General features: G+C 39.3%; 1 protein-coding gene across 3 annotated transcripts in view; it reads left to right on the top strand.

The window, feature by feature from the left end:
* Window positions 1–23,546, top strand: part of HDAC9 (histone deacetylase 9) — a 487,110-nt gene that overhangs the window by 285,431 nt on the left and 178,133 nt on the right. For 2 of the 3 annotated variants that reach the window (XM_064444482.1, XM_064444481.1), the window contains exon 13: window positions 8,025–10,609. In XM_064444482.1, the coding sequence (XP_064300552.1) occupies window positions 8,025–8,345 (321 nt within the window). In that variant the 3' untranslated portion in view covers window positions 8,346–10,609. Of the gene's footprint in view, window positions 1–8,024; window positions 10,610–23,546 lie in introns of those variants that run through there. The other variant, XM_064444483.1, reaches the window with a different exon arrangement.

Below are 23,546 nucleotides of genomic sequence, written 5' to 3'. Positions count from 1 at the left end.
TCAATTAGTAACGTGAAAGTGTGTTATCTATATGGCAATATAAAATTATCTTACAAGGAGAAAGAGAAGAACGTGCTATTGCTAACATCAGAACAGAGCTGAATTGTGCCCCTGTAGAGTAACACCTTATTCTGAAGGGAGGGGAGAGAAGAAAAGGGGCCATCCATTAATAAACAAAGAGCAGCAGAATCTAAATAGATTTATCAGGAGCTAATGCTTCTACAACGAATGTGATGCAGTTCCTTGCTTTAAAATGAAGATATGCAATAATGAAATGCTTTTATCTGGAGAAGGTTCTTCTGCACTTACTATATAGCTTTCCAAAAGTTGTTTGCTGGAGCTTCCCTAGTAATTCAAAGGTATTAATCATGCATCTTTAGTTGTCTTCTTTTGTTTGAGGGTTACTCAATAACTACATGTAAGAGGCAATGGCAAAGAAAAGATTAAAAGTGGGCATTCAGCCCTTGTACCTAAGAGAAAAGAAAAAAACAATCAATCCACCTTACTGGGTGAACTTCCCAGGGGGTACTGATTCTTTGGAATCTACTAAGAATTCCCAACAAAATTAGAAACAAACCTAGAGTTTAAGTACATAGTTTGTACAGTGGTTTGGTTATTAAATCTTGTCTTAATTAGGAAAAATGAAGACCAGAAAACTTCAAAGTTCAGAGCTGATCCTTGCATGTTAACCCCTCTCAGCTTGGGTGTTTTGATTACTCAACTAGGAGTCCAGTTGGCTTTTCTTTGAGTATGTATTCCATATGTTTAATCAAGATGGCATATGTATATCTCATAGCCTCAGGTTTTGAAAATATTTCACCTGCCCTCAACTGTCTGAAGAGAACAGAATTTTTACCGGTGAAGTACTGAGTCTGTGTGCTGTTTGCAGGTATTCACTACGAACTGATCGCTTCGTGCATTCCTCACAAAGCAAAACACCCCATTGACATGTTTTTGTTAGATCATATGCTTATTGACATAAATTCTACCATAGCATTTGGGGATATGTGCTGTGGCATATAGGTACATTTGTCCTGAATGTGAAAATTAAACTTGAGTCACATAAACATATTCCTGCTCACTAGGAATGCATTGTACCTCACAAGAGCTAGGCTGGATAAGGAAGTAAAAAGACTGCAGTTGGTTTGGGGTAGTGCTTGTTTCAGTAACATTTTTTTACTGAGTTAAACTGCAGTGAAAATATATGTTGAGGATAATTCCCTCTTACACTTGAAATACGCTTTCATTGTCACATGGTTATTTGTGATAAAGAGACAAAACAATTCCTTCATATAAAACCTAGTGAACCTAGCTTTTGTTTTCTACAGTAGAGGCTATGTACACAAGCAGGTAGTAGAAAGTTAAGTTTATCCTAGGGTTTTTCACTGCCTTGAGCCGTTATAACCTACTTCCTTTGCCCCAATAACTTAGTCTCCCTTATCCATGTTCCCAGAGTGATCCTTCGTCAGGAGCACAGTAACTCATCAGAACAGCAAACACCTGAGGAGGAATAGAATCATGCCACAGCCACAGAAGCAGTGGGTTATCTGAGGATGCTGGTCATTTATCAGACTTTACAGTTTGCAGCATCTAGGTTCTTCTACAGCACCGTTCTCAGAAGAACCATTCTGATGAGTAGTACTGAAAAATGTCATTGCTCTAATCATGTATCTGTCCTCTGCAAGTGTATAGAAAGCCAGAGGGCTTTCTTACATACTTAAAAGAAGAAACCTGATTTTTAAAAACTGGAATTTAAGGGTAGCCCATAGACAAGAGAGTGAGAAAAGATCAAATCATGGAGTGGCTTTTAAGTGCTGAATTTAAAACTATATTATTTAACCCTTTAACTTAAAGCTTCAGATAGAACATCTGTGCCAATGTAAGGTTTTTGAACTCTGCTAGCATGGTGTAATACACTTTGTTCACTCTTAAAACTTGCCTCTATTTGCAGTTAAAGTTATTTGTTCATTATATAATGTGCATGGCTTTACAATCAAACTTATACTCTGCAAAGCAGAGTTATTTGAACCTTAAAACAGTAAATATTCTAGACTATGTAGCAAAGCAACCCAGTATATTCTCATTTCTTAGGACAGGTTTGGGTATGTATCAAGGGAATACATACAATTGTTATTTTCCATTGTTCTTTCCCTTGGTCTTCTGGTCATAGGCTATATAATGAAAACTGCACAGAGATATAATTCCCTCCTTTTCAGTCATAAAGGGGGGGGATGTTTAATAAGGAATATTAAAACATTCTCTTAAAGTTTTGGTGAGAAAGACCAGAACCATTTTAAGCTGACCAGGCTATGAAATGGCAGTTGATCAAGAGCTTAGAACAAGTTAATATCTTCTTTTTCTTTTCCATTTCTCTTTCCTTTTTACCTTGTGTTTAGGACTTCAAGTATTTAAGACTTTAATATGTTTCAGCTGAACTCAGTATTTGAATGTTTGCCCTGAACTAAGATGATATGGCATGTGTCAGCACTCCCTGAAAACTGGTTTAGGTCAGATCTTTTTGGCGGACATACAGGTGAATCTTACTGTAACAACAAAAGGAGGAAGAGAGCAAGTTTCTCCGCACTCCATTGATCTTGTATTTATCTTGTATTAAAAAGCCATTTCTTGTCTTTGAGAAAAGAATATACTTCAGCAGCAAGCCAGTGCTGCTGTGAGGGTGATAACAAGCAAAATCTAACATAGGTCAGAGGTAAAGAATTCCCCTGGATAATTTCCATTCTGAAAAGAAACAAATCATTGCCAAGAGGTGTGCCTCTGTCCTTAATAACAAAGAGAAGATCCCCTATGGATTATTTCTGGTCAGCTGTCAGATGCCAGGCGTTTGATGTGGGAAACGGTATACGTCTCCACTGAAGTCTGACATTTGTACCTGTGGGATCTAGCATGCTGACCTTCTGAAAACATTCTGCAAATGTTGACATACCATCCAAAAGTAGGTAGAAACCCTCGTCCCAGCTTTCTGGGGAAAAAATAGTAATGAATGTGAGGTAACCTGAACTCCGCTTGTCTTAGGGAAGATCAGCTTTAGCATTGTCAACTTTAATATAATTCTGTCCAAATGACAGCTTATTTCCTCATAAGGCCCTTTGATCACCATTGCAGATCTTCATTCTGCTCAATAAAGGGAGTCCAAAGTCTGAAACCCCCAGTTAAGGTTATTGCAGTTGGGTACCAAAAGACCACTACTACAATAAAAACCTTAAAATCTTGATGCTATTTGCGTATCTCTGTATCTAGAAAGCTTTGACCCTGCAACTTGCAGGAAAAAAGAGTGATTTTGATGTACTAGTGTAAGGGCAGAGCCCCTAGCAGAAGTTTGCATTCAAGAAAAGTCTCAGAGATCATGATGTGAAGAATACGTGAGCAAAGCTCTCCATCTTTAAAGGTTATTTTTATCACTTGTGATGAATAAAGGCCTGCTTTTGCTGAAGCTAAACTAGCACTGTCTCCACTGGGACCAAGATCTTATTTGATCAGTGTGGGAACCCTACATGTGTTCTTAAAATAATGTATTCATAGCATTTTTGACTATTTGTTTTCAGTGGTAAAATCCTCCCCTGTATTGGAGTAGTAAAGGTTAAAATAAAGGGGCACTTGGTAGTGTGCTCTAAAGTATGGGAGCAGTATGGATAATGGTAAAGCTTAGATAAGGAGTACCTGAATTTCAGTTTTTATTCTGAGCTGTTAATGGATTTAAAGCATCTTTGTATAGGGAACCAGTGACTGGGTAAGACTGTGAGGTAAAAAACTCCATGACAAAAAAATATATAGGAAGTGAAAATTTGTTAGTGCATTGGATGGTGACCAATTGGTCATAATTGGCCAATACCTGTTAATAAAAAACTAAAAATTATATGAAAGTTTCTGTTGATTTATTGATGGAAAAAATAGGAAGATTATTTTTTGCCAATAGGAATATTGAAAAGATACAGTTAACCCCAGATTTATCGTTCATGTCTCTGAATGATATTTAATGAAATATGGAAGACCGGATCAGGTTCAGCTGGAGTAGATGAATCTAGTTTCATTAAACATATTACAACTGAGGTTTTGGCTTTCCAGCTTTCACATCTGACTAGCATCTTCTGAAGGTGAGAAGTAGCACATTTCTTCTTTCAAATATTGCTTATAAGCAGGGGATTATTTGGACAAAACTATATAGCAACAGTTGACTGTGCTTGGAACTGAAAAATGCCCAGGGCATTTTGTTGTTTATTGAGAACTAATGTTTAAGCCATAGCGCAGAAGAATGATTTTGAAAGATAAATCCATCCCTTAGAAATGATGTACTACAAGAGTAACAGAGACAACAGTAAGCAGGTGCCGAGTTATTTCAGTACAGCTAACAGCATATGTAGCTGGTCAAAGTAATCTAATAGCCATAAGACAGAAGGAGAAGAAGTGTGTTCCATAAGTATATACATGAGTTCTCAGAAATGACTGCCATTTATTTAAAATGAACAATTAATTAAGGCAAGAAACGTGTGGGGTGACTGTTGCAGGATTTTGTGCTTTGTCTCTTCGTGAAGACATTTCATTTAAAATACTGTATTTTACAAGACCTTATCATTACAAAGGAGAAACAAAAGCAGGGGCTGTGACCGAAGGACCTATAAAATGGTCTGTTGCAGTGTCCAGATTGTTTATACTTAGTCTTCCATTCTTCTGTACAGGCAAGCAGGTTAGATTGTGTTTAATGTCTTTTGTAGTTGGACTCTTGCAGTTATACAATGGCGTTGATGTCTGTAAATGCTTCCTCTCCTGCTGCCACTATTTACTTTGGCTCATGCATATCCCTTACAGTTTAATTTCCTGAAAATAAAAGAGAAAAAAATATAGGTTACATTAGCATGAAACCATTTAAGTGACTCCTTTAGTTGGAATAGCAGTAACAGTAAAGTGTACTGGTTAAAGAAGACCAACCTGTGCAACTCTAATTTATTACTGAAATAAACCTTGGTTTTATTATTATTTTTAAATGTGCTCTTAATTAAAACTCAGATTAAGCAACCACTTCTTCAAAATAAAAAACGTGCATTAAAATGAGGAGAAAGTCCTGCATGCGCCTACAGATAAATTCACAAAAAAAAAAAAAAAATATGCTAAGTGGGGATTTAAACTGAAAGTTTTAAACATTAAGTGTAAGCAGAAGTATCCAGCTGCACAGTGAAAGGGCTTAAGCAGTGTTTCATTCAAGACTCGTTTTCTGCTATCTAATCTGGCTTTAGATAGGGAGATAAGATAGAAATATTGACTCTAAACTATCTTTGCATGTCTCCAGATACGTAATCTTCCACGGTAGGAAAATAATAGAATGAGATGTTTCTGACTTAGGAGAACTGAGCAGTCTCCTGGTGTTGCTACTAATGTAATTACTGGAATAAGATGGGGCTAAGGTGCCTTTAAAAACCACTTTAACAAATATGAAGTCATGGTGGTGATACAGAGCAAGCAGTCAGCTCTGGCTTAGTAGACTGAGCAGCAGGAGTGGTTTTCAGGTTGTGGGTGTCCCATCCCCCCCCTCCATGCCCTCCACTCATTTTTATCATGCTCCATCATACGAGAGGACGTGACTATAGTGCCGCATAGCCCCTTGCCTGAGGCTTAGTTGAAGTCACAATGTTTTTAATGAGATTTTTGCAGTAAAGACAATATGAATGCACTTTGTAAAATCTACTGTGTAAATATAAGGACTTTGATTTCACAGAGTTTCAGAAAATTTAATTTCTTTAGCTCCTCCTGTCGCCAGAGTCTGGAGCAAATCGCCTGCTGACTTCAATGCCCTGGGAGCAGGCCCCAAATCAGGAACACTGCAAACTGAAGTGCACACAAATACCACTCTAGTCCCCGCAGCCCCCTTACGTGTGCTTGTATCACGCCACTGATTACATGCAAGAAGTGTTTGAAGGTGTTCCACGTGTAGATTATATACTGCAGTCCATCATGTGTTGCCTCAGAAAGCTCAGCTGCAGATCTGTGCCATACAGCAGCATGAAGAAGAAAGAGCCTGACATAAAAGTGAAAAAGCATAAAAGAAAGGAGAGCAGTAATGAGCTAAGTATGTGTCTTAACTTTGCTGTGGACATGGACTCATTTTCTCTTGGCTTCCCCGCCAGAATAACCCACCTGATGTCAAGTAACTGGCACATGGAATGGTTTACAGATGGATCAGCATCAGTGATTCTCATAGCTGTATATGATTATCTGTCACACAGATGTTTCAGCTTGTATTTGCTTGCTAGCAGCCAGCCAAGCAGCCAAGCTGCCTTTCTTTTCTTGCTCGAGGAGTGGAGAGCACTTGCCCACAGATGTTTAACTAAGCAACAGAGAGGAGCGTACCCAAGCTGCATACACGTAGTTAGCTTCAGCGCTGCCTTGGTCAGCATCATCCCCTGAGAAACAACTGGAAAAGATTTACGGGTTTGATCCAAAAAATTTTCCAGATGCTGCTTAATAAAAGGAGACACTCTGCATTAGTTGCAGTAGTAAGGATTCCCCAGCTTCAAGTGTGCCACCTGCGGCATGCAGTATACACGTGTTGTGATTTGCCGGTTACTCCAGTAATGAAAAGGGATTTTTGTTTGTTTCATTTTAGTTCACCATTAAACTCCCATTACTCCCAAAAACGAAGGTTTGCTGTGACCAAAGCCTGTAGACTTCCACTGTGGAATTTGTTTCTCCACTCATGTGAGACGTATGCATCAGAGCATCAACTGGAACTGCACAAACAGATCTTTCAGCTCTCCTGTTGACTTTGTGGGAGTTCCTGAATTCAGCTGTAGCTTCTCGATCATAGTTTACATGACAACTCTGCCCTTCGCTAGGGTGGCATTTTTCTATAGGCATCAGCAAACAGATTGAAACTAGACATGTCGTCCACAGTTTTTGACAAATATAGCTGTACTGAAGCCATCCAGTAAGTCAGCATATAGCACTAGCTAAAACTCAGTTTGAAAGATGTGATCGTTGTGGGGGAGTCAGATGGGAAGCGGGAAGTATGTAAGGGTAATGCTAAAAGGTGGGGGGTTTTCCCCTCTCAGTATGCTTGACCTTGGTGATACAAATCAGTATTTGCTTGAAATCAAGTGGGCCAGTTGAATAAATGGTAATTACTCACTTGACCCTGCAGATGCTTACTCACGTGTCTCATTTGTGCCTCTTTCAACAAAGTGGGGATTTTTTTTTTCCAGTTTTGGCTTTTCGGATTACATTTGGACTATTTTGGAATACCTTTGCTGCATCTTAAATAGTAAAATGTAAACTGTACTTGACTGCAACACTGAGGCATCCAGCACCTCAGCAAAGCTTTACAATAGTAGTTAGTGGTGTAAAAACAGCATTATCTGGGTAGCTGGGTTATATCATCACTGCTGAAACAGGGATACCTGTGGTGTGCGTGACAAAAGCTAAAGTCTTTCCAGTCACAGACAGACATGCTTGTAGGCTCTTTGTGCCACAGGAGAGGGGACTGACAGCAGTTCTTTGTCATCGCTCCTTTGTCGACTTTTAGTGCCTTCATACTTCAACTGATAGAGAAGCTTGTGTGAATATTCCATAATATGCTTGTAGCAAAATATTAGCCGGATTAATAATTTTCCTTCTTCGTAGAGTTCTTTTATTTTGTGTTGTGGAAAATGAACTGTAATATACTTAAATAAATTTCTGCATTTACATCTGAAGAGTATGAAGGGAGACTAATTTCTCATGAATACCAGCTGTAGCAGTGTAACAGAGGTGTAAGGTTTTCATTATTCTGCCTTAGTTGTAGTTTAGTATTACTGTATACCACTCTCTGCATACGTGGTATTTTCTACTGCAGAATTGCAAGTGACCTTTTGCTTAGGAACTTTGGTTCCTTTTTCCTTGAACATTAATATTTTGGTGATGCATAGCTACCTGGGTTTGCTGCGGAAGCTTTAATTTTGTCAGTACAAAACTAGTACTAGTCAGTGTTCGGCATCAGGGAAAGGAGTCAATAACTCTTCCCGCTCTTCTCTTTCCAGATGCTCTCTAAGTCCATTGAGCAGCTCAAGCAGCCTGGCAGTCACCTGGAGGAAGCTGAAGAAGAGCTTCACGGAGATCACTCAATGCAGGAAGAGCGAGCTCCCGCCAGCAGTGCCAGCGTTAGGGCTGAGAGCAGCAGTGCTGGTGTGGATGACAGAATAGGACAGCAGGTGGGGGCTGTGAAAGTCAAAGAGGAGCCACCGGACAGTGATGAGGATGTTCAAACCCAGCAAATGGAATCTGGGGAGCAAGCTGCTTATATGCAACAGGTAATAGGCAAAGATTTAGCTCCAGGATTTGTAATTAAGGTTATTATCTGAACATCACGTGCGTTTTCTAGGTTTTGATAAGCAATTGTGTTTTGATTCACTGATCTAGCAATTCCTGATTTACCAGTCAAAGAATTTAACAAAGGCAGGAGTGTTGTATGCACACTTGAAAACATAGTGAAGCTCGTCCTTATGGCCACTAATTCAGAAAATACCTGTTGCAGTCAATCATTCTACATAAATCTTTGCATAATAGCTGATAGACTTTGTATTAGCCCAGGATTACATTACGTCGCTTAGTTCTAGTGAAAGAGAACTCGTATCACCTAGCTTGTTGAGATCAGCAATTGCTGGAATTAGTTTCCAGACCTGATTGATGAAACATTCTTCTTCTGTGATTTTGAATCCTCTGACTTTTGCTTTCAGCTGTCTGTATATACTGTATCATACTGTAGTCTTGAACACTGTTAACGTTAGGGTATTTTTTCCCCAGTAGACAGGTACTGACTGCTATATCAGTGGTCCCAGGCTGGTGTATAAAGTATAATTTAGAGAAGAATACAAGGTGGATATAAAGGGACAAGGCAAGGCACTGTTGAAAAATCGCGTTGTTTTTTTTTTTGCACTGCTTATTCTGTCTTATTTCATGATACTGCCCGCAGAGACATCCTTAAATGAAGCAGATGCAAATACCGGTGAGAAGCAAAATGCAGCGTTAGGTTCCAGTCAGTTATTAGGGTATTGCAGGAAAAGCACAGACCGGTTATCCTTATCATCTGATATCCATTCACGTGTTTGTTGTTTTTTAAAGACTAATCATACAGTATCGCATAACCTTTACTGGTAGGTTTCACAGACAAATACTAAAGTAACGACTGTGCACAAAATGCCAGCTCGGCAAAAGGAAACTTGAGGTTGTCGGTGAGCATTTCACCAAAGCTGAAAAGGGCGGTGCATTTGTGCAGCCAGCGAGCTGGCGTCCCTTTCCGTTGCTGTAAGATCGGGCAGAGCAAGGCTGGATGCAGTGGAAGGCCCTGTTTATTTAAGTCTCTACTTTGTCAGGTCCCCGCTGTTCTCCTGCAGAAAAGTGATTTTGGGAGGGGGGGCAGGAAATGCCTTATGGAAACAGGAAGCCCAAGTGATTCATGTGCTGAGGAATGCGAGGCTGGGGGGGGACGGGACGACGGGGCAGTGCTCCCTCTGTTTTTAAAGGCACTCTATGAATTGATTTATTGTCAAAGAAAATAACAAAGCGAGTAGGGAAATTGTTAAGGAAGCTTTCCAGTGAAACATTTCCTTCATATTCCCTTTTGATATGTTTACCTTGTTTTATAGGTTTACTTCTGTTAAGCTAGTTAAAGATTCATTGTATTAAGATCCCCTTTAATATGGATAATCCCAAACTGACCTGGAATGCTTGTCAGGTTTTTTTTTCTATTAAAAATATTTATATTTCTAAAGCTGAGGTATTTTAAGGTGCAGTATCCTGTTTCAAAAGAGATAGCTGTTTTGCCAAATGTAGAAATTGTTCTAAAATATGTTATTAGCATGTGTTGTTTACATAATGCTCTAATACTATTAAATCTCTCATAAAATGTTGCAACTTCTAAAGATACATTATCCTTTTTTCCTAGAAGGTCTCCAAACAAATGACTAAATAGTTGCTGTTAATATGAAAGGTCTCCTTAGATAGGAAAAATTTGTTAATTGAGAAAAACGCAGGTGATTTGTGTGTGTGTGTGTGTTGGTATTTAAATAGAAATCTTTCTCCATCTTGGATTAATAAAATCACACTCACGTTCAAAAAGTGAAGCATATAAAAATGAAATTACATGTTTTTCCCATTCTTTATAATTTCCATTTTCTTTAAAATCTAACTTCAGCCTCTTCAAAAAGGGATAGTGCATCTTTTAAAATACATTTTATTTGGGGAGAAACTTGCAAATGAGAAGACTTTTGTACAATATCACTTCAAAGACATGTATTCACAAAGGACAAAAGATATTTTTATAATGTCATTCAGGTGAGAAACCCCAATACGTTAGTAGACTTTAATTTCAGAATCTTTCAAATTTGGATAAAATTAAAATAGAGAAACTACCTGGAACCAGTGAAAAGGAAAACTGGGTTTAAACAACCACATTTCTAATTGATTATTGTCTCTTACATTTTAAATCTACTGTATTTATTATAATTTACACCCTTAGAGGTGATCTCTTGTTTTGTGTTGTAAATATATTCTGTTTGTATGTTCCCTTTTTTTGCCTTCTGATATAAGTCTCTTCCTTTCTCAAATAAAGTTTTTTTTTAAAAGATCCCCTTTCAGATATCTGACTTTGTGTAAATTTGATAACTTAGTTGTGCTTTTGCTTTGTATAACCAAATATGTTCGCTACACGTTGTTGAAACAATTCAAGCTTTCAAGGAGCAAGGTTTTTATTATATTATTCTTACAATAATTACACAAAGTCTTTTTTTGGTCTCTTGTTTTATCTTACATCAGCCATTATAAGTTTTAATGAATGTGGAATAGTATCGATGCATGCTCATTTTCCCATCATGGCATCTGTCTTGATCATATATTGTACCATATAGGAAAGGTAAAGGTGAATCCCTGTTTCTTGACTCCTAATTATCCAAAATTCAGATGAACTGAAGTAATTTCCATGACATTTCTAAAACTGCCTAGAACCCAAAAGATGCTGATCTGAAACTGAGCTTATACTGACCGCTTTGATATTCCTCAAGTCCCTTGCAAAACTAGAGTCCACCTGTAAATATGCTGGGGAGGAGGGAATCCAAAAACTGTGTAGACATTAAAGCAATTGTGTGAGACAGTGAAGGCCTACTTCAGAGAAACACCTAAGCACTTCCATGAAGATGTTAAATGCTTTGTGACATCTCCCGGACCTTCCTTCAGATCCACAGATAGATAAAGTTTGTACTGCGTAACGATCCCTGTTGCTACGGTACATGAATTATTGTTGCCGAAAGAGTTCAGAAAATTGTTGCATTCTGGCTCTTCTAACTGTTCATTTAAATTGCAAAGGCTCTTAACAGCTTTGATTCTGGTATAATTTTAACTAAAATAAAATGCTATCAAGAACATAAGTGTGTAAGAATAAATATTTCTGGAAATCAGATTCAATTCTTTTCACTGATATAACAGCAAAGTAATGCTACAACAGTAAAACACCCAAAAAATTCGATAAAAAGTCAAGTTTTAGCTTAGGAAAGCTTAAAACTAGCATTAACAGTATAACACTAGACAGCTTGCCCTATTGTTTATTATGTATTTAGAATCTTGTATCTGCAAGTAAATCATGCTTTCATCAGGGATTTTATTGAGATGCCTTTTGTTTAAATACTCATGTTGGAATTAGAAGAGCAGCCATTAATGTTTTCAATTTATAACATTCCTGTTTTGGAGGCTACACCTAGATTTTTTTTTTCTAAATTATTTGTTTACTATTCATCAAAGCTCCCATAGTGAAGAAAATAATCATAATTTAATACAAGCCTTATCTTTTTCCAGGAATGATGTGCATCTCTCTGTTGTTTTTTTGGGGTTTTTTTTTGAACAATAGATGTTTTTTCTGTCCTGTTGTCCAAAAAAATAAAGCCAGTATAGCTGGCAATTTAGAAGTAATTACTACTAAATGAGGGAAAATGCTTCGTAATATTTATGTACTCAAGACAGACACACATTACTGGAATGTAGATACTGTAATGTTAGCTTTTTTTTTCATCTGGCATTAACAAAATAGGATTAAAAGCTGAATGCCTCAGCAAAGCAGGAGCACTCCAGACACCACCACCACTCATCCTTTCTATTCAAAAATTCACTCGTGCACTATCTTCATTCCATCTTCATTATCATCAGGATCTCCAAGACTTACTCCATGTTACATAAACTAACTATACCCTGTTTTTATCTTCACTGGCATTCTGAGGTAAAAAAGTCTATAAACATTAGTCCCAAGGACCAATCTAAAAATGTTTACTTATTTCTCCCCCTTATGAACACTTCACAATTTGCAGCCAAAATTAGCTAAGCCAAGTTAATTTCCTTATTGTATTCTGTCCCACTAGCAGCATGTCCTACTTATCCACTTAAGAGATGTTTGTTTGCTTTTCATTTATTTGTTTAGTTTCTGATTTCCTTATGCAGTTCCCATCATCTGGGTGGTAGAAGGGCTTCTGTACCTTGTTTCTCAGTGGAGGACTATAGCTAAGACCATCATATGCTGAATTGCCATTCAGGCAAGCAGAAGAGCATCCTGGATAACATTATCTTCTCTGTTGCTCTAGAGCAATAATCCCAGTGTTTTTTGTGGACTTCTACCACTTTGTTTGGTAGGCACTGTGTTTTGCATTCATTTTTCTTCTCTTTTAACTCAGACTAATTTGGAATTAGACTTAAAGGCAAAAAAAAATACAATTAGCTCAAACTGCTTAGCCAGCAGAAAGGCTGGGTGTCTCGGCCATGCTCCTGCACTCACACTCACTAACAGAACTGGGAAGGGGCATCCTTCAGGCGCGTCCTGGTTTCTGGCCCCCATTTGCTGAGCTTGTGTCACACTCCTTTTGCTTATTTTGAGTCTGGCCCCATAACTCATCCAGCCCATACAAGATAACGTCCCTGGCTACCTGTGGGCATGCACAGCTATTGGAGCGTCCCAAAGGTTACTGCAGCAGCAGCTGAGATTTATAAGGGTACTAGTTTAGTAACTTGAAATCATTCAGCAATGTCTAATTCTCAGTGATGACTACACAGGGGCCTTACTGGAGTTGTTTTGACAGACCACATATTTAACTTGTAAGCAATTCAGTGCCTTAATTAGCTGATTAAATGAGATGGTTTGAATCTGGCTGTGGCATCTTTGTGGCATTTGTTTTCCTTTACTTTCCATAATTGCCTTGAAGTCACTGTATTGACTCTAAGAGTACGTAGCCCTGAAATACACGGGAGGTTGGTTGGAGGATGTGCTGCTAGACGTACCCCTCTGCACACTTGGCCCTTCCAAGGTGGTAGCACATTACAACATTTTTGGCCTTGAGAAGTGCTGTGAAAGGCAGGAGAAATGGAAATGTAAGTTTGGAACAATGTCAGACTTCTTCCAAATAAACCTTCCCACCCTCTCTAAATGAGGTTGTAAGCACATTCTTGTATCTCCTAGTTCAGTTCACCTTTCTTTTCTGTAGGCTACCTTAGTTGTCGGCTTTAACACCTTCAGCCAGCTAAAGAGGCGCTAACCTTTTACTGTTCTGCCCTTCCTCAAGTCTGTGAGCGCACAGACCCAGTACAACCCCTGCATAACACAAGCTGGCGCTGTGATTTCTGGAATCAAACGTGAGCCATAGACCGTCTAGCTGGAGTGAGGGGGTGGAGGGCTCTGAAGTTAGAGCTGTTTTGTGAAGATTTTTCATTCATCTACTTGAGGGGAAGCCTCATCTAAATATTTAGCCAGCTTTCTGTCATCTTAACTCCTAAGAGCCTTTACCGAGTTTGTAACTGTGGTCTGTAAGAATGTAGTTCTTTATCAAATGCTACAGGAAGAATGATTTTTTTTTCAACTCTGTGTGAAAGTACATAATGATGAGAATTTTTACAAGTGATTTTCCTCTCCCAGTTGGATTTGAAAATGATCCATTTTTCCAGAAAGTAACAAACCTACTTTCTTAATGAACGCCAAGGAGACTGTTATTTTTGTTTGTCCCTTATTGCAAACCTTCAGTTACAGAACACAATGATGAGACTTATTTTATCACAAAATTAAATCAAGATCTGAGTTGTCTGACCACCTATATGCCATTACAAAATATCAACATTATTCTGTGCATGTCCCAGTGAAATGAATTATTTTTGTTAATGCTGTTATTTTTTGATCCAAAATTTTGTATGCTTCTTTTTCTCCTTCAGATACTGATGATGTAGCACCTTGATACTTCTGTTAGTTCTCCCTTTTGTTAGAGAAAGCAGCATGTAAGGAAACCGCTGGGGCAAGACTAGGCAAAAATTACTTAATCAGGGGTACCTAACTAAACTAACATGAATCAAAAGGCTGTAAGTCCAGATTCCAGTAATTATCACTTCACATTTTGACAGTCAGATGATACTACTTTCATACCATTGAGCAATTTATCATTTCCTGTATCAGACAGCACGGGGTTTTATTGTTATTGTCATTGAAGAGGATTATGTGTTCTTGGAAAGCTGCTTCTTTAAATGCTTCAGTTTTTGGAAGAATTCTGTTTTGACCTCTGAATGTCTCTCTGTCAGACACATGTAAGGACACACGCACAAGTTTTCATTTTCTTCCTTCCCTTAAAATATGAGACTGAATAAATGCACGCCTCGGTGTACTGCTGGCTAAATCTTCATAAAGCTCTGTTGTTTAATGCCCTGGAAGAGCAGCTCAGCCTGAATGCCTTTGAGACATAGGTGCTCTAATGCAGAAAGCAGTGCATAATCCGTCTCCTCTCATGTTCTGGCCTGTGACCTTTGGATCCCCAGGAGACCAAGGAGGTCGTTCTGTTCATACTGCCTGTATTTCCTCAGCAAAGGGTCTTGTGAAAATTACAGCTATGAGATTGCAGCAACGCAGCGATCGCAAGGGCTTAAGAAGGCTTTGCTCAGGTTCTCTGTAAAGCAGCTAGTGAAGCATGGAGGATTCAGTCTCCAGCCCTTTCCTTAGCTTTTCCTTTTGCTCACATCAAGAAGGGCACTGGGATAGTTTTTAGCTGGCAGCCTGCAGTTTTTTTAAAGCAGATCGCTAGTATCGAACAGACCCAGAAGGGGCGCAGAGGGGAAGTGCTGTTGGGAAATGCTCTCCCCCTGTGCGCAGAGCAACGGCTACTGAGACTAGTTGCTTCTAAGGCTTGCTCTCCTACATCTTCCGCTACTGAAAATACAACTTGAGTCACTACACATCAGAGAGCATGGCTCTGCCACTCAGCTACCTGACTCCAGACAGGGGCAGGTGGTGATCAGGTTTCCCTCATTTCTCACCCATTTTGATACCTTGACTTGGGGCATCAAAGGCTCCCAAGCCCAAGAGCACATTCCTTGACATCTTCCTTTCTTTCTAGAACTTTTTGGGTTTCACCATTTACCTAAATTTTTACAGTTCTTTTGTCATAATTTCCCATTAGTGTCTGCATAGATTTTAGTTTTCTGAAGCTATTGACTTTATACAGAGAGCTTCAAAGCTCTGTAGTGTTTCTGACAGAAAAAAATAAAATGCCAGTGCCAGATACAGGTGCCATAATCTGAAGCTGGATTTCAAACAACTGCTTTCAAGTTAGGTACTATTGTATGTTGCTGTTATAGTAGCTTGGACCCTCCTGTAAAAGAAGTAATCCTTTCTTTCACCTCTCTGGCCCTGTCCCTCCAGCTTTTAATGAAAGAAAAAGACTCAAAGCACATCAACTCAGTTTCATTTTCAAGTTCCGCTTTCATGCAAGAATCTGCAATTTGGTAAGAAGCTATGTCAGGGATGAGCTGACCGGGGGGAGTTTTGCTGTTCGCACACTGACACCCATGCTCATTCCCAGCTCCATCTGGGTCCAGCTCTGTGATCGACCCAGAAGCTGCATTCTGGAGCCTTGCACTGTTTCATTGGCAGGCAGTTCCTGCAGTCATTGACCACCGTGATGCTGTCAGGCTGTGAAATCCATTGGCACAAAGCACAGTCAGTCAGAGGAGAGGCAGTGGGGTTCAGTCTGGTGGGATGCCCATACCCACAGGAGCACAGCATTTGTGAAGCTGCTGTTGTAGAGGAGAGCTGCAGGTGGTCACTACAAAGAGACAATTTCATAACACAGTTTCCTTCATAGATTTGGTTTTCAGTACCCAATCCTAGAGGCCATGAATAAGTGGATCGTTTAAGTCTGAAAGGATACTGTGAACTTAGCTTGCCAAGGATAGAAAGAAGTCAGTGTTTGGTTCTCTTTCTTGCTGTCACGGGCACCTGCACATTTAGTGTAATTGCAAAAGGCTGAATATTAACTTACAGACAGGTGCTCAAAGTGGGTTAGGTGCGTTAGAGAAGAAAAATTTTTGGAAGGTCTTTACATCTTCTTACCAGGATCAGCTCTACTTGTCTACCTGCCTTTCTGCAGGACTACTTCAGCCTGTAATTAAGGAAATCACAAGACAGGCGACTTAATGTTTGGTGCATAGCAAACATGTAGTGCTAGTATTTCCTATTTTTTTCTTTTTTTCTGCTTTAATATGAATGCTAAGTATTGAAAAGGAATTTTTAAAAGGCTTTTCAGGTGAGGGGATTAGAAATGGAGGAGGATTTAGCACAATTTGGAAAAGAGGGACACAATCCCACTGAGGTTAGTTGCATTCAACCTGCAGAATCCTGTAAATGCAACAGTAACTTATGTCAAGAAGCACCAATGTATACATATTTTGCTCTTCTCTGTTACAAAGTTCATCCACTGAACAAAGAATTTAGGCCTAACAAAACCAGGAGATTCAAGCCCTGCAGCTGACTGCACAGCCTAGATACTCAATGCAAAATGAGAAGCTGGAAAATACTGTCTCACACCTTGACCCCTACCAAAAACCAGACCCGCTCCTCAGCTGTCACCTTCTCCACAGATCACTATTACAGTGCTGTTGCATCAGCAATGAACAACTATCAGTCGCGGCTGCTGCTGCTGGACTCAGTCCCTGTGTTGCACAGCTTCTGCGAAGTGCCGTGCTGGAAGAGGTCCTCAGGGCTTATAGCAGGTCTTTGGAGCAAGGAATAGGAACTGGGACAGGAAAAACAAAACTGTCCAAGTCCTTTGGTCTGAGTAATTCGCAAAACTGAATTACTTTCTTTAACATTGGCAGAAGCCACTGGACTGAATTTCACATGCTTTCACAGGTCTAAGTACACGACGGCATTATAAGAGCAAAGAAATTCCGCCAAGTTCTCTCTGTAGGCTGAATCTCCTCTGTGCCGCTGAGGCAGCTGTGGTGGTTCGCAGGGATGGAGGCTTCTCACAGCATACAGCTTAGCTTGTGTCCCAGAAATGGGTAATGCTGGAGAAGCACCAAAAGGTGAAGGGCAGATCTGCTTTCCAAGAACAAATTTTGCAAAATCAGAAGAACGATTATGCCCAAAGCTACCGCTGTGATTCTCCCCTTCAGTGAATAACTCCTCACTAGAAGCTTCCCCAGCCCCTTCTCCCACCCGTGGTCATCCTGTGGGTGTCCCCGGTGTACCAGCCCCTCTGCCAAGCTCTCCAGATTTGCCCCATTTCTGGCAATCAGAAGGCATAAGAGAGCCTCTTGGGAAGGGCTATGAGCCTTGAGTTACTGCTGCTTCACACACGTTTGGCCACCCCATGGCAGGGTTGGCTCCTGGAAGGGGTGGGAGAGTGGCCGGAGGCCAAGGCCAGCCAGGAAGCAGGGGGAGTGGAAGAAGAGGTGTCCTCCTCACTCCAGCACGCCTCTGGGACGTAATGGTGAGGGGAGGCAGAGGAGGTAAAGCAGCAGCTGTAAAACGTCTTACAGGACACCTCGTAATGAGGCTTGAGAGCCCTCCTCAGCTTGGAGAGCAGCTCTGACCCCTCCTGAGGAAGACAACATTACTTCAGCCAGAGGCTACAGATTTCTACCTGCTGCAAAGAACTTTCTCTATTGTCTTTGCTCTCAAAAGACAAATGGTTACAAGGGATTAACTGCTTTGCCTTTTAACTGATCATTTTAATCCATATAGAAAGTTCAGGCTAAACAAATTAAGTTGAAATGTACTGATCATTTCAGGGAATAGAAGGGTTCAGATGGTTAAAGAAATGTAAAAAAAAAAAAACTAGAGCTCTGCCAGATCCTACCAACATGAGTCATTGGTTTTCACTTTCCTGTCATTGTTGTCTCCTTTAATTATTTTAGATTCACTGTTAAACAGAAGTTTTCCTGATCAAATAATGGAGATTAGTTAGTAAAGAAAGCATTCTGAGGAGTACAAGAAAAAATTCCTAATTCCTAATTCTCCATACTGGCTACATCTTGAATCTCACTTCCATAGCTTGAGAAATACTGTGACTGCTAAAGATTGAGCCAAGAGCATCAATGTTCTGTCATATCTGTTACACTACTTTTTAAACAGAAATTGACATTTATTTTTTCAGCTGGAAGCTTATACTTTGATTTCATTGAATTATTATCAGTTATTAAACTTAATACCATAGTTCAGTGCTGGACCTGGCATTGGAAGCACTGAAGTTTCTGTTGTTTCTTATCTGAGCATTCTGGGTCAAAGAGATAGATAAAGTGAAGATGGAATATCTAAAATGCTTGTGAAATTCTCCAATTGATATATTTCACCAGAAAACGGTGAGATATATTTTTAATTTACTTTCACGGGCAGGTTTTCTAGTGCTGAGGCGGTTTTCCCTGAATTCTTAATTCTCTTCATGTTAAGAGCATTTTGCAGTCTTCAGAATTTATCATTTACGAGAAACATTTCTGTATGTCATCTCCTAAAAATCTCAAGGACTAGGCATTTAAATCAGTGACCTCACTGATTAATAGCTCCTTCCAAACTGATTCGCAGCCTATTCCCTATTGTGCAAAAACAAAACAGAAATACCAGTGATTTAATTTGGCATCATCAAGCACTGAAAGATGAGTCAGAAAAAGATTAGTTCTAGTTGATCTTAACAGTGCAGTGCCAACAAGGATGATGGATGATCCCACTGACTAGCAATTCTTCTGACTGCATTATGGCATGGATGAACATGCTGTCTTTTCTAACAACTGGCCATGAAAACAAAGAAATTTGATTTCATATCGCTGTGGAAAACAGAACTGAAATTTCTTCTTAATACATGTTTGGAGGGCCCAACTATTGCAAAAGACTGACAGAAATATGTTAGGATCTCAGTCTGTAAGACACCCAAGATGTTCCTCTTAACTTTACTGGGAGGGTTTTATTTTCTTCCTCTGAATCGGAGCATCAGCGCTACCCTCCAGTGTAAACCCAGTAACGCTTCCTGAATGTTCACATGCTCAGGACATTTTGAGCTGGACCTTTAGAAATAAATAAATAAGGAGTGAACTTGTTTGGCATTTCAGGCCAATGACCAAAGCCAAGGAGCCTGGTGCGCGTGCTACTATATTCCCTTTAACTTTATTTTTGTGGGCATCATGCATTTTTAAAATGGTTATACATTTCTCTGAACCAATGTAATATAAAAGATTTACTGTTACAGTTTGTGTGTGGCCAGGCAATGGCATATGGAAAACATGTTTCCTGCTATTTAATTTAATTACTCTAATCACGTGCCAGCCCCGGGCATGTCATTCTGGACCTCTGAGGCTCTTTGTCTGTCAAAGAGATGGACAATATCTTGGCTTTGTTTAGTTGCTCTGCAGGCTGCAGATAAAAACACTGAAATACTGACTGTTTGTTTAACCAAAACTTTGCATTTTAACCATTTGGCTTTGATTTTTTATTTTACAAGAGAAGATGACATTTTGGCCTTGGTAAGCTGAAAAGGAAATATTAGGGATATGAAGAAGAACTGTCACTTTCAGGGCTTAATAGATGAAAAAGAATACTCTAGCCTTCTGGTCAGAAATCAGCTTTGTTAGCAGAAACTTAAGACATGCATCGCTGTTATTTTAGAGTTGCCTGTTAGCAAGGGCAGCTGGAAAAGTCCTGTTTATAACTGCTCCATTCTAATACGGTTAGCACTTCATTCAGCAGTTTCAGTAGATTTAGTTTCTTTAATTTTAATAGATGAAACTGTAATGGGTGAAACTAAATACGATTCCATAGCAAATAATTCTACCAATAATGTTGCATCCAGGTATAAGTTAGCTTTTATCTTAACACCCTACGGTTGTTTTTATATAAGAAATATCTGCAAATCACAGCTTTAAGTCTTTTGACAAAAATTTAACAGTAGACAGGCAGATTATGGTACTTTGTTCATATTATAAACCCCAAATCTACAGAGAAATTAATCACACACTTGGCTTTAAGTATGTGCTTAACACCACCACTTCTGTCACTTGTAAGCAAGTGCTGAAGCCTGTGTTTTCCTGCACCCAGAAGTGATACTGAAGAGTACTATATACGTAGACTTTATGAGGAAATAATTTCTAACAATCATGTTGTCAGAAGAGGAGAGAACAAGAACCAAATTTAATCAAATTTAATCCTATGGAGAATTACTACACGTAGAAAGACTTGTCTATTCTTATGTTTTTGGAAACTGCATGAACTTCAGTTACTATGTTTCAATGGTAAATTAATCTACCACTTTGTATGGCAGCGTGCCTTACAGTGCCCTGCCACAGCAGTTTTCAAGCTACATGGTATGGAAGAGGGTGGGCAGAAGGTCTATTAATATGGTCTCAGGAGGTCTGCACCACCAGAGGAAAACATTGGATGGGGTGGCATGCAAAAAAGGTGTCCATCTGAGCAGAGTTTACATATTTCTGATGTTTCAGTGTATGGTTCTTTACTCCCCCCTCCACCACCCCACCCCCACCCCCCCCCCCCCCGTTTTCTAGCTAAATGATTGAGATACAAAGAAATAAATATTATTTCCTCTAAAATACACTGTACAGCAATGCAAGAATGAAAAATTTTGTTATTGTATACTGAGCTACAGCTCCTGTCCCATTTAGCTTTGAGCTAACCACTAGATGACACTACTTCCCACTTAGTTAACAGGTGTGGGCATACGCTCCCATCTTCCTATATACCAGTTCATATATTCACATGCTGCTCGACCAAAGAACTTAAAAAAGAACATTGTGCAGGAATTGCTTTCACCACTATACATTTTGATGCATTTTGTGCATATACCTGTAGCTGTTTAGGTGTGTGCATGAAGGTACACACAAGCATTACGAGCAGCGTGCATGTGGCTTTGCATGATTTATAGAAAACATGTATTATAACTCACTGTGTGAGTCTTTAGGGTGTTGTAACTTAGCAAGTGTTGATGACAGCTCTACTTAAAAGAAACCAGAGGAACTCCAAGAAAAATGTAATAGGCTGGAGTTTGTGGAGAACATTCCCCTTGCCCCCTAAGTCTCCCCCCCAAATAAAAAGAAATACTATATTGCCTTCTATAGTGTGATTCTGGAAAGACTGGGCATAGGGAAAAATATCACACTGCAGAATCAAGCAAGAGCAGGCTGCGCTATCCAAGTCCAAAAATGACAAACAGCAAGGAGAAGGAGAAAGACACAGCAGGGCTGTCGCGCACATCCATAAGGCCGCCACTGCTGCGGTTTTTAAATTAGGAACAATGAACTTTCCAGAAGGATGTGTGAAAAGAATCCCACATTTCGAAAAGCCTGATCTTCAGAAATCCAGAAGCTCCAGATTACTTGAAAAACAGCTCCTCCAAAGTTATATTTATGCAACGAAATCGCATGCACAAAGGCATGAGGATATGGAAGACTTTTATTTTTGCCTGTGTCAACAAGCATCTTGCTTTGATAAGATTTGTCTCAATGATTTATAACACATTTGCTCTATATATGCTATAACTGTAATACACACATTGTGTGATATACTTCATTTAAAGAGTATTTTAAATGGCCGTACTAAAACATGTCTTTAAAATCTGCCTGTCATCTACTAGTGCAACAATGTACTACCCATTGTCAAAGCAATATTAAGAATTACTTTTTGGTTTAGTAATCTAAATTTAAAATACTAAAAATCTTCTTCATTTTGCACCTGTTTTAATCCTGATTGCCCATAACTGTGGAATATGGGTTGGGTACATCCTTGTCCTCTATCACATTAGCCAAGTACTTCCACGCTCCTGTTGAGGGGAATCTGCAAGCAGGGAGGGTGAGCCTCCTCGCCTTGACACGATGCTCTCCTCTGCTTACATTTCACTTTCTCTCGCAACCCATTATTTTAGCATTATTTATTCTGTTTTAATGCAGAGAGCTGCTACTAAAACTTAGTAAAGCTTTACAGTCATGTAATACAAAGTCCATATAGTGTCTACCCAGCACTTGATTAGCGAGCAAGGTATTTCTGCTAATAAGCTATTTTCATTATATCAAGTTCATCATAAGAGATACAAGCTCAGTTGCCAATTTGTAGGACTTCAAGAAATGACATTGCCTTAACAGTGTCACCTTCGCTGTATCTATGTGACAGTTCAGTTAATGTAATTTTTCCTGTGGTTCCATTGAATTTTGGGAATTGTATTTACAGATAAATTCTATCCTTTTCACAACTAAATTCTTCCATATTACAGCAGTGTAAATCCATAATCCCTATAAAAGAGTGGTGATGCACCATAAGCACAGCACCATATTTGCAAAATTATGTTTCTAAGTCACTGGTCAACAAAAAGACATATGTTTATCTGTTGGCAACCAACAACTTCACTAGATCCGTGTAAGAACAGAGATTTTCCAAGCAGTTTAAGGGTGCCCAAGTCCCCAGGAACAACAATGGCTGGAATCAAGGCTAGCTAAATTGCAGCCAGAAGCAATGTAACCAAAATCAAAGGTATAGTTTTATCCTTTGCATGTGTTAGTTGGGCAGGTTAATTTTTGGGGGATTACGGATCTGAGGAGAAAAGACATCTTTTTTTAGACATAAAATAAGAGAAAGGCTGAGAAATAACATGTTAGCCAGAGATTTTGCTTGTTTATTAAAATGCTGTCTTGTATTTAATATAAACAAGTATAATTACTTTTTCAGACTTCGATTTCCTCTGCAAATCTTGTGCTCTTATATTTCATTTAGACAGGACATTTATGTGAATTGCTGCTTTTTCACCAATTTCCTACAGTTTCTTAGCAGAGACTGCGTAAGAAGGGAAAAAGCTCTCCACGCTATTCATGGCTAAGCACGAGAGCCAGGAAGGTTACCTAGAGTATATAAAAGCAGGCAAGACAAGAAAGCACATTATCTGCAGACCTGCATCTGTGACTTGCTGCAGTAAGAATACCCTGTTGATGCATATGCTACCTGCTACCTGGGTAGGGACAAGTTCCCTGCTCAGTCTGATTGTAAAAGCGCAGAGTGTGAGCTTTTGCAGTGCTTTTGAAGGGAAAGCAATAAACAAAAGAAATTTTAAGTCACTTTTGTTCCCTCCTTCTGACAAAGGACTTTAAGTTACAGTGACCCAAGAAATGCAGTCCTTTGGAGCTAGCCTCTTCCCTTTCTCAGGGCTGGGAGCCTTAGGAGGAAAGCACCTTGGTTATACCTGCTACACTTGTGGAAAAGAAATTATGACTTCATGATGTTTCACTCT

Source organism: Phalacrocorax carbo, chromosome 2 (genome assembly GCF_963921805.1).
Source record: "Phalacrocorax carbo chromosome 2, bPhaCar2.1, whole genome shotgun sequence".
NCBI classification, from domain to species: Eukaryota; Metazoa; Chordata; class Aves; order Suliformes; family Phalacrocoracidae; genus Phalacrocorax; species Phalacrocorax carbo.
The sequence above is the reverse complement of the archived record's forward strand: the minus strand, read 5'-3'. Positions and strand labels throughout refer to the sequence as shown.